Source organism: Pelophylax lessonae, assembly GCF_965119305.1.
Source record: "Pelophylax lessonae genome assembly, chromosome: 8".
Lineage (NCBI taxonomy): Eukaryota > Metazoa > Chordata > Amphibia > Anura > Ranidae > Pelophylax > Pelophylax lessonae.
Window position 1 is genome coordinate 84,159,020 of NC_138775.1, and position 12,441 is coordinate 84,171,460.

Sequence of the window (12,441 nt, forward strand, 5' to 3'; positions counted from 1 at the left end):
GTTTATAAGTTAAAATCAGTATTTTTTGCTAGAAAATTACTTAGAACCCCCAAACATTTATACATACGCACACACAGTATCTCACAAAAGTGAATACACCCCTCACATTTTTGTAAAAATCTTTTTGTATCATTTCATGTGACAAAACTGACAAAATGACACTTTGCTACAATGTAAAGTAGTGTACAGCTTGTATAACAGTGTAAATTTGCTGGCCCCTTAAAAAAACTTAATACACACCAATTAATGTCTAAACCGCTGGCAACAAAAGTGAGTACACCCCTAAGCAAAAATGTCCAAATTGGGCCCAATTAGCCATTTTTCCTCCCCAGTGTCATGTGACTCCTTGGTGTTACAAGGTCTCAGGTGTGAATGGGGAGCAGGTGTGTTAAATTTGGTGTTATCGCTCTCACTCTTACTGGTTACTGGAAGTTCAACATGGCACCTCATGGCAAAGAACTGAGGATCTGAAAAAAATAATGGTTACATAAAGAAGGCCTAGGCCAGTGATGGCGAACCTTGGCACCCCAGATGTTTTGGAACTACATTTACCATGATGCTCAACTACACTGCAAAGTGCATGAGCATCATTAGAAATTTAGTTCCAAAACATCTGGGGTGCCAAGGTTCGCCATCACTGGCCTAGGCTGTAAGAAGATTGCCAAGACCCTGAAACTGAGCTGCAGCACGCTGGCCAAGACCATACAGTGGTTTAACAGGACAGGTTCCACTCAGAACAGGCCTGGCCATAGTCGACCTAAGATGTTGAGTGCACATGCTCAGCGTCATATCCAGAGGTTGTCTTTGGGAAACAGACGTAGCAGTGCTGCCAGAAGTGCTGCAGAGGTTGAAGGGGTGGTGGGTCAGCCTGTAAGTGATCAGATCAAACGCTGCACACTGCATCAAACTGGTCTGCATGGCTGTTGTCCCAAAAGAAAGCCTCTTTTAAAGATGATGCACAAGAAAGCCCGCAAACAGTTTGCTGAAGACAAGCAGACTAATGACATGGATTACTGGAACCATGTCCTGTGGTCTGATGAGACCAAGATAAACTTATTTGGTTCAGCTGGTGTCAAGCGTGTGTGACGGCAACCAGGTTAGGAGTAAAAAGACAAGTGTGTCTTGCCTACAGTCAAGCATGGTGGTGGGAGTGTCATGGTCTGGGGCTGCTTGAGTGCTGCCGGCACTGGGGAGCTACAGTTCATTGAGGGAACCATGAATGCCAACATGTACTGTGACATACTGAAACAGAGCATGATTCCAAACCCCCCCCCATTGGAGACTGGCCGCAGGGCAGTATTCCAACATGTTAACAACCCCAAACACAACTCAAAGACGACTACTGTCTTGCTAAAGAAGCGGAGGGTAAAGGTAAAAGACTGGCCAACCATGTCTCCAGACCGAAACCCAAGTGGGGCACCCTCAAACGGAAGGTGGAGGAGCGCAAGGTCTCCAACATCCACCGGCTTCGTGATGTCGTCATGGAGGAGTAGAGGAGTACTCCAGTGGCAATCTGTGAAGCTCTGGTGAACTTCATGGCCAAGAGGGTTAAGGCAGTGCTGGAAAATAATGGTGGAAACACAAAATATTGACACTTTGGGCCCAATTTGTACATTTTCACTTATGGGTGTACTCACTTTTGTTGCCAGCTGTTTGGACATTAATGGCTGTGTGTTGATTTACTTTAAGGGGACAGCAAATTTACACTTATACAAGCCGTACACTCACTACTTTACATTGTAGCAAAGTTTCATTTCCTCAGTGTTATTATATTATATATACATACACACACATACCTCAGTGCAATATAATATATTATATATATATATATTTTTTTTTTTTAGCAAAGGCTCTGGAGACTAAAATGGCGGCATTGCAAATATTTTTTGTCACAGAGTATTTGTGCAGCAGTCTTTCAAACTTAATTTTTGGGGAAAAAATACACTCCACTGAATTTTAAAAAAAACTAAACGTTAAAGTTATCCCAATTTTTTTGTATATTGTGAAAGATGTCACACCGAGTAAAATAGATATCCAACATTTTACGGTTTAAAATTTTGCACACCCGTGGAATGGTGACAAACAACGGTACTTTAAAAATTTCCATAGGCGACGCTTTAAAAAAAATTTAACGGTTATCAGTTTAGAGTTAGAGGAGGTCTTTTGCTAGAATTATTGCTCTCGCTCTGATGATCCCGGCGATACCTCACATGTATAATTTGAACACAGTTTACATTTGGGGGCACCACTGACGTATGCATTTTCTTTGTTGCACGAGCTCACGGGGACAGGGGCACTTTAAAAAATTTTTTTTCCTATTTTATTTTATTTTTAGCACGGTTCCTTAAAAAAAAAAAAAAAAATCTAATCACTTTTATTGCTATCACAAGGAATGTAAACATAACTCGTGACAGTAATAGGCAGTCACAGGTACTCTTTATGGAGGGATCTGGGGTAACTTTTTTTAAATCTGCGGCGTTGGCAGCCGAGTAAACCAGAAGGGACGTCGCTTTTGGGGTACTTGATCAGGGACCCGTTTAAAAGCTGATTCCGTCTTCGTTCAGCAGACGTGGCGGCTGGTTGCTCAGGTCTCCCGGTGGGAAGGGAGAGCCGGGCAGAGGGGGGGGGGGGGGGTTTGACGTCCCATCCTGCTCCCTGTGATAACAGCCTGAGTGGCTGCTTAGCCTTACCGGTTGTTATCAGTACATCAAAAAAAATAAACAAACAGGCATTACCCCGGAAAAACTACTTCTTCAAGCCAATGTACAGGTATGTTGGTTTGCGGGAAGTGGTTAAACAAATCACGCATTTCTGCTTTTACAACTACAATACTTTACCAGGAAGGAAATCTGGCCAGAACAGCTGTCATGCCATAAAAATTATCAGCTCTCTTGTAAACACTTACAGAGGTTTTTCTTACAGCTGAGCAGACAAGACATTGCCAGTAAATTCACACTGGGCTTTTTGTGTTTTAGGAGAAGGCTTGTGTAACCCAAGTGCCAAACAATGCAGTATGTTCTCTCTACAGACACACACGTCTTATATTTAACCACAATCAAACTGTTTTATATGGAGCAAAAAGCAGCTACTGCTTGCTGCTGAAGTCCAGTGTTATTACAGTACCATTTAACAGGTCATAAACTTTACCTAACAATCACTATATCTTATTAGCTAGACACATGCATATTAAGTAATAATATTGTAAGGATATTCTTATGGAGAAGCACAATGTTGGTTTGACCCTCCTGCAATGCTGTCACTTTAGATGTTTTCTGGTCCAGCTTGGCCACTGGATCAAATTGAATACCCCCTGGAGCAGGCACATGGTTCTGAATCTGCAATGCGTATTGTTCCGACGGCATCAATAAATCTAGGGAGAAGCAATAAAAAGGGTAGATGTTTAAAGAGAGACACACTTTTCTAACAGTGAGAAAGTAAAAGCTATGTATAAAATACCCATGGCCAAAGATATTCTTAAAATAGACTGAGCTGGTGGCTGAATATTCATTACTCCTAAAATGTTTGTTCATCTTAAAGTTGTATTAAGTTCATACCAAAAATGTAGTATATTGTAGCTTACCAATCAATAGATGTGGTGGCTGTTTTAATATTCTTTTAGGCTTTTCCCCTCTGTTTTCACCTGGTAATCTGGACAGTAACACACCTGCTGTATTAGAGCGCCCCCACTCTGGATGAAGGAGCACAGGGGGCACCTTTGGACAGCAGCAATGTTAATCTGGGAGGAGTGCAAGATGCCCTAGCAGATTTAAATCCACTAACAAATTGAAGCCAAACTCCAGCTAATACTTTAAAAGCAGTTGCAGAAACCGTTTGTTTCCTTTTGGGATTAAGGTTTTACATAAAATAAAAGCGGTTTGCGGCAAATTGTTTGTCTCATTCCTCTAACTGCTACATCTGCAGGAGAGCTTGTTTCTTTAAAAAAAATAATAATAATTAAAAAAAATTATAATTTAACCACCACATCTAAGGATTGGTAAGCTGCAATAGGATAAATGTTTGCTTTTGGGTTGAATACTGCAATGACTTTTGCTAAATACATCCCTATGCTTTATACCATCCTCCATAGAGAACACCGAGCTGTGAGAGAGCGGACTGCGCATGCGTTGGTAGGAAACAAAGCTAAGTGCTTATTTGTGAGTTTCTTGAGTCGCACATTTAGTGCTCAAAAAATCTTGCCATCTGCAATATGCAGAGGGGAGAGCAATGAAATAAACCACTTGAAAAGATTTTTTTTTTTTCAACAAAACAGAGCACTGCATGTTAATGTACAGAGGAAACGAATGCATAGGTTTCATAAAAGGCAAAAGAAGTTTCATCTGCAAGGGTATAAGGATGAGTATCAGATTCAGAAGTATATACTTTGGCATACAGGGAATGTAGAATTAAACACCCTGTGGCCCAAAATACGCAGTGAAAGTCAAAACTACAATTCCAGGCTCTTGTCTAAATACCACACAATTTTTTACTCCGTTTATTCACAGTGGAAAACAAGGGAAATATAGTAACCAACTGTAGACTAAGTTACCATACATGCAAAGCATGCAGGAAGAAGTTACCTGTGACCTTTCCCTGTTTGATTTTTTGCACTTTGTACTTTATAGATGATCCAACAAGCAGATAAATATCATACGCAGGATTAAGGAGGATGTTCTCCAAGATAAGAAGTCGAACCTCTGCTGGATGCACTTTCTAGGGAAGAAACAAAAATGTAAATTATTCAACAATAGGAAATGAGATATCCTACTCTAAATAGTTCAAGTACAAAGAGTTAAGTGAATTAAAATGACACTAATCATAACTCCCTACTTAAAAGTATTTGTAAAGGCTCAAGCATTTTTACCTTCATGCATTCTATGCATGAAGATAAAAAACCTTATATGCAGCTTCCCCCCGATACAGCGATGTGCATGAGAGCCTCGGCTCTCCTGGGTCTCTCCCTCCTCACTGGCTGAGACAGCAGTGGTAAAGCATTGACCATTGAGCTGCTTGCTATGTGGGCACTAGGCCAGATGTAGGGGCAGAAGCGCCGACGTTGGACCCAAGAAGAGATGGATCGGAGCTGCTCTGTGTAAAACTACTGCACAGAGCAGTTAAGTATGACGTTTTGTTATTTTTAAACAAAAAAAATAAATAAATCTCCCTTTAAAGCCCTGTTATCTATTTTTCATTAAACTGTTTTCTATATCCTTATAATGTCTTCCCTGTGCTCCAGAACACCCCCCCCCCCCCCTCCCTTTCGCCATCACTTTCATATGTTTAGAACAAGCAGTGCACTTTCTCTGTAGTCATGTGCACTATTCTATGCACACTACAAACCCGATAGTATATTCCCTGTAACAGTAGGTCGGATCACAGCAGCACAAAAAATAATTGGGAGGAACCTGCAAGCATAAGAAGATTCTTTTTCAAAATTATATCTATCCATCTACACACACACACACACGTGTGTAATGTCACTTTAAGATGTCAGATTGTATATATTCTCAGTGCAGATACTACAGTATCTGGAACAAGTGTATTTCAATTTTTTACAATGATGCAGAATACAATGACACAATATAAATGAAAGACGATCAAAGCAATAATGGTGCTTTCCCGTTTCCTTTTCCTAAAGCATATCAAAAGGAACACAGCGCAAAACTATATAGGTCACACACAGGCTATCAATACACAATACTATAGTTCATCTACTGAACTTAAAACAGAAATATAAAGGTCTAAAAAGCCTCTGTTAAACACCTAGTGCAACAAAGACATCTGTAGGCTAGAAATTAGCAGGCAGAATTAAAACCCATGCATAGTTTTCCTTTAAAAAAAATATTTGGCTCCTGGATTTTTCCATCTGTTCTCCTGGAGGAGGTAGGGACCTTTGGCAGTCAAACTTTCTATAGAAAATCTGCATCTGTAGACCTTTTCAGTGTGATGGTACAAAAGTCATAAATATTACACCAAAGACTTGCCTCATACACAGTTTCAAGCATTTTTGCTCGGAGCTTTGAGCTTCCAGTTTTCAATCCAGACACTAAAATGGTGTCACCTTGCTTTGCAACTTTCTCCATTTCTGTGATATAGACTGGTGGTACATAGGTGGATTCCAAAAATTTTAAAATCCTGTAAACGTAAACAATGATGGTTAATATAGAACATATGGCAGGAGTAATGCCCCATTCACATCTGAATCACAGGCAGAATTGCACAATTATGCCCACCATTCCAGAATGGGCTAATGTGTTTGGAAGCCATTGTACCGGCACCCCAAATGCGCTACAGAAACAGGCATTTTTCAGGCAAAAAAATGCCCCCCAAAAAAAAAAAAAAATGCACAAAAGTCAGCTCCAAAAAAAAAAAAAAAAAGTACAAGAGCTTTCCTCAGATGTGAACGGGTCCTAAAAAGGGATCTCTTTTGTAGAAATTATATATTTTTCTTTGCAAACCAACCATGTCTAAATGTGTGCTCTGCCAAAAATCAAAAGATAAAATGACAAAGGGCTTGATAGCAGTGAGGGCAGTCATTTTCTTGCACATTTATGGGTGGTCAAGGTCAATCCCTAGTCTGCATCAGATAGGCTGCCCTGAACACAAATACCCACAAAGATAATAGCACACAACAACTTACAGGCACTTCTGCAAAAAAATCAAAGCTGGCCATAGACTGATCGACTATCAGGTTCAGCAGGAACCCGTGGTTGAAGGAAATAAAATTGTATAATTTTTGGCTTGCTTAATAAATGCATGTACCATAAAGGCTATCCATGTCAGCCTATTAACAACACAGTTTAAAAGTCTTTTCTGAAAAATACTATTAATAACTGCAAAACTTAACATAAAAAAGACGAAATTGGTCACACACCACCACTGAATCCAATGAAGAAAAGTTCTTTATTTACATGAGTGGTACAAGGTACAGCAGGGTAGGACAGTGAACGCGTTTCACACGACTGCTACGTGCTTGTTCACTAGCACAAACACAGTGAACAAGCACGTAGCAGTCGTGTGAAACGCGTCTACTGTCCTACCCTGCACCACTCATGTGAATAAAGAACTTTTCTTCATTTGATTTCGTGGTGGTGTGCAACCATTTTCTTCTTTCATGCTTCTCCTGGTGGTGAGCCAAGGTTCAGCACCCACCTTGAATCGTGGACTTTGACTAGCCTGAATGGTGTCATCTCTTCATTTTACATAAAATATTTACACAGAAATAGTTACAAATGAAAAAAACTGCAAAGCCTTTTGCTGTACTGTTAAATGCATACTATGCACAGGAAAAAGTGGCCATATGAAAGAGGAAGAAAAAGGAAACCACATTTTTTTGGTATAAAGGATTTGATTTAAACTTATCTTGCGTTGCTAAAACAAAGACTAATGTTCCTTTTAGGGATACTCCTAAACAACTGCACATAAGAGAGAACTTGTCCTAGTGCTCCAAAGCACTAACTACGTCACGGTTATAAATCACTGGATGTATTCCATGGCACAATTAAGGAAAATGTCAAAACATTCACTTTAACCGTTCGCTGCCAGGTCTGTACACCATACGGACCTACAGCACTGCTTCCAGCTGACCAGGCATTCCTCCTCTGCTATAAGCTCATGATCACTCAGTGAACATATATTAGAACTGTTCAGGAGGCTCTGCTGAACAAACTAATCGCTCTGATTAGCGGCTAACAAGCCTAAAATGCGACAGTCCCACCACCACCTGCCAGTCCTTTTCCGCTGCTTCCTCCACTTCCCTGTCTCTAGCTGAAAAAATGCCCCCCCCCCCTCCCAACCCTAGTGCAAAAATGCCCCCTCTCCGTGTTTCCCAGCACCAACCCTTCCCCCCTCCAGCACTTTCAAATTACCCAATGACCCCGTCAGCACCGATCCAATGTGGCTCTGCAATTACCGGCTTCCCTCCTCTGCAGGGGGCAGGCGGCGTGACTGACGATGGATTTAAATCGGGGTCACTTTTTTAATTTTTTTTAATAAAAGGATTAGTCAAAATTTGTTTCTTGTGTTTATTACTTTTTTGGTGAATGGGTAGGGGTTATACAGTATATCACAAAACTGAGTACACCCCTCACATTTTTGTAAATATTTTATTATATCTTTCATGTGACAACACTGAAGAAATGACATTTTGCTACAATGTAAAGTAGTGAGTGTACAGCTTGTATAAGCATGTAAATTTGCTGCCCCGGCAAAATAACTCAACACACAGCCATTAAATGTCTAAACCGCTGGCAACAAAAGTGAGTACACCCCTAAGTGAAAAAGTCCTAAATTGAGCCCAAAGTGTCAATATTTTGTGTGGCCACCATTATTTTCCAGCACTGCCTTAACCCTCTTGGGTATGGAGTTCACCAGAGCTTCACAGGTTGCCACTGAAGTCCTTTTCAACTCCTCCATGATGAGATCACAGAGCTGGTGGATGTTAGAGACCTTGCACTCCTCCACCTTCCGTTTGAGGATGCCCCACAGATGCTCAATAGGGTTTAAGTCTGGAGACATGCTTGGCCAGTCCATCACCTTTACCCTCAGCTTCTTTGGCAAGGCAGTGGTCGTCTTGGAGGTGTGTTTGGGATCATTATGTTGGAATACTGCCCTGCGTCCCAGTCTCCAAAGGGAGGGGATCATGCTCTGCTTCAGTATGTCACAGTACATGTTGGCATTCATGGTTCCCTCAATGAACTGTAGCTTCCCAGTGCCATCAGAATTCATGCTGCTCCAGATCATGACAATCCCACCACCATGCTTGACTGTAGGCAAGACACACTTGTCTTTGTACTCCTCACCTGGTTGCCGCCACACATGCTTGACACCATCTGAATCAAAATAAGTTTATCTAGATGTAGCACCGCCCTAGGTGGGTTCTAGGTAACCTATAGGGGAGACCTTGTCTGCTTATCAGCAGGGTCCAATTGCTCATTCAAATTGTCATGTGTTCTCAAGTGTGACTGTTGAGTTGGGGAGTCTCCCCACTATATCCCATGAGGGCTCTCATTGGACAGTGGAGGAAACCTGACCAATAGCACACCAGGGCTTGTATCCATCCCAGAGGGCAGATTCTGACGCAATGCATCCTGGGAGGGGGTATAAGTCTGTGGAAAGCACATGACAGGATGTCTTTGGCGGGAAGCAGAGTCCCAGAAGGGAGGGGACAGCTGTCTCTCCTCCTGTCAGCATGGAACGGATGTCCTAGGTGGCTGGTCTAGAGGACCGAGGGTTGAGCTGAGCTGCAGAGAAGGATCCAGTGTGCTGAGTACCAAGCGGAGCTGTGGGGGGGGGGGGGGGTGGGGGGGTCGGAGTTTCCTGGAAAGCATTGTCGTGAGTACTGTAGACTGCCCCGGGGTCTGCCTAGGATAGGGGACTACTCCGGAAGGTCAGAGGGATCCAGGAGCCAGCTAGCCTGTGCAGAAGTTATAGAAAGGGGGTGCCAGTGTTTAGTTTCTGAAAAGAAAGAGGATGCTGGTGTTTGGGCTCTGAAGAGTTAGGAGTTGCAGCAGTGCTTACAAATAGCTACCTCAGCCAGAAAGGCTAAAGGGAGCAGTACAAAGGACTTTTGAGTCACAAGGAAGTGTCAGAAGTCAGTTCAAGTTCATAGACAGCAAGTCAGTGTTAACAAGTGCCAACGGGCATTCAGCCAGCGTCAAGAGGCATTTTTCTCAGTGTCCCATTCTATGTGTATAGTCGAGCCAGAGGTGTATCCCACTCATTCCCTTCTCCCATCCAAGTTCATAAAAATAAATACAAAAACCAAAGATGCTGAACTGTTTCATGTCTCAGTGCTCACACTTGGGGAACATGCTTAAAATGTGCAGTTACTAGCAGTAACCCTGGCAGACCCACATCCAGCACAATGGCTGGGAATTCTGCTACATAGGTCTCTTCAGACCACAGGACATGGTTCCAGTAATCCATGTCCTTAGTCGGCTTGTCTTCAGCAAACTGTTTGCTGGCTTTCTTGTGCATTTTTAGAAGAGGCTTCCTACTGGGACGACAGCCATGCAGACTGTTTTGATGCAGTGTGTAGCGTATGGTCTGAGCACTGTCAGGCTAACCCCCTACCCCTTCAACCTCTGCAGCAATGCTGGCAGCACTCATAAGTCTATTTCCCAAAGACAACCTCTGGATATGACGCTAAGCATGTGCACTCAACTTCTTTTGTTGACCATGGCGAGGCCTGTTCTGAGTGGAACCTGTCCTGTTAAACCACTGTGTGGTCTTGGCCACTGTGCTGCAGCACAGTTTTAGGGTCTTGGCAAACTTCTTATAGCCTAGGCTAGTGATGGTGGACCTTGGCACCCCAGATGTTTTGAACTACATTTCCCATGATGCTCATGCACTCTGCAGTGTAATTGAGCATCATGGGAAATGTAAATCCCAAACATCTGGGATGCCTAGGTTCGCCATCACTGGCCTAGGCCATCAGATCCTTAGAGAGTTCTTTGCCATGAGGTGCCATGTTGAACTTAAAGTGACAAGTAAGAGAGTGAGAGCAATAACACCAAATTTAACGCACCTGCTCCCCATTCACATCTGAGACTTTGTAACACTAACAAGTCGCATGACACCGGGGAGGGAAAATGGCTCATTGGGCCCAATTTGGACATTTTCACTTAGGGGTGTACTTACTTTTGTTGCCAGCGGTTTGGACATTAATGGCTGTGTGTTGAGTTATTTTGAGGGGACATCAAATATACATAGTTATACAAGCTGTACACTCACTTCTTTTCATTGTAGCAAAGTGTTGTCACACGAAAAGATATATTAAAATATTTACAAAAATTTGAGGGGTGTACTCACTTTTGTGAGATACTGTATGTACCAGATACACATTCACATAAGGGGAGCAGGAGCTGAGGGCCTTGTTAAAGGGGGCTTCCAGATTCCAATAAGTCCCCCCCGCCCGCAGACCCCCACAACCACAGCCCAGGGATGTGTGGTAGAGACCCCTGTCCCCATCAACAAGGGGACAAGGTGCTTTGGGGTGGGGCAGAGCCCCTCCTGCCCCAAAGCAACCCCCCCCCCCCCCCTGACCTGAATGCCCAGATAAGTGTCTGGTATAGATTTTGGGGTATCTTTCTTTTTTTTTTCTTCCAATATTGGCACGAGTTTCCCCTCCAAATTCCTACCAGACCCAGAGGATTTGGTATGGACTGAGGAGGGGGGGGGGGGGCAGATCCCACCTCATTTTTTTTCTTAAATTATTTTTTTAATAGCCGGGTGCCAGCAATTATAACCGCGAGTCATTCTTAATGAGATTTGATTACAATTTATTTTCTTTAGAAATTTCATTTTTGCTGCAGCATGTTTTATGCATGCTACAGATGCGCCATTTGCATGCACATTAAGGGGACCCCCTAGGCACTATATTTAACCACTTCCATATTGCAGTACGTCATATGATGCCCTGGGCTTTAAGTGGGGATATCTGCCGCCCTCCGGCACTTCTACCGGGTCGCCCGTGCGATCGGCGAGCCGGATAAGGAATCCGCCGGCACCGGAAGTACACAACAGAGGCTGCCGATGACCAGATGGTCCCCGGCAGTCTCTGACTCTGAACACCTGTGCATCCTCATTGCCTTCCTGTCAGCTGGATCCTTAAAGGACAGGGACTCTTCAACCGGAATCATGGGTGCCATGTTCAATCTGGAAGCTGGAGGGTCTACCACCAGTGGAACAGTCCACTTCTTAATAAGGGACTCCTCATAGGGGTAACACCTAGTAAATCGCTTAGGGAGCCCAAGGGGACACTTTGGTCATTCCCACACTTTAGCGACAATTCTGTCAAAATAGACGGGGAAAGGAAACACCTGTGCCACTCTCTGAATGGCTTGTGAGTGCCAAAGGGAACCTGCGCCTCCGTTGCAGTTCAATCCTCCCATCTAAAAGGTCTCACGCACAGATACAAGCAGTGCTTCCACCAACACCTTTTCGTGCGCGTTTGCAGATGTGGAAGGAATCATCCTCACTATGAGGATTCCAGGCGCCCGGTCGCAGACCCAGTAAGGTGACCCACGTCCGTAGCGGCCGAATAGGATTTAGGATCCGATATGAGATGAGGCAGGGGACACTTTTTGTTAGCCCGTTGCTTGAAAGCCACCTCCACCCGGGACACAAATGACTTCAGGACCGTCGTCAGTGCATCGATAGATGGTTGGGACCCAGATGGTCCCGCAGCCTTCAGAGAGGGGGGCAGGTGGGGAGATGTGCTCCAAAGACTCCAGAAGTCACCAGGGGGACCCCACAAAAAGTTTAACACACTGCAAAGGGACAACCCCCACCGCGCTGGCAGCACCACCAGGTCGCCAGGCACAAAGCACCAAGCAATCCTCAAGGAAGGGAGAGAACCTCACCAGACTCACCATACTGGCACCTACAGACAACAGGATAATCTGCACTCCATGCGCAGCTATCAGGGAGTGAAAAAAGATC

The 12,441-nt window shown here is 43.6% G+C and overlaps 1 protein-coding gene across 1 annotated transcript in view; it reads right to left on the bottom strand.

Moving 5' to 3' along the window:
* NUP210 (nucleoporin 210) overlaps positions 1-12,441 on the bottom strand; it is a gene marked incomplete at its 5' end in the record, with an annotated part of 331,314 nt that overhangs the window by 270,751 nt on the left and 48,122 nt on the right. The window contains 3 exons of the mRNA XM_082265210.1: positions 3,213-3,370; positions 4,578-4,710; positions 5,982-6,132. Coding sequence (XP_082121336.1) covers positions 3,213-3,370; positions 4,578-4,710; positions 5,982-6,132 — 442 coding nt within the window. The remainder of the gene's footprint in view (positions 1-3,212; positions 3,371-4,577; positions 4,711-5,981; positions 6,133-12,441) is intronic.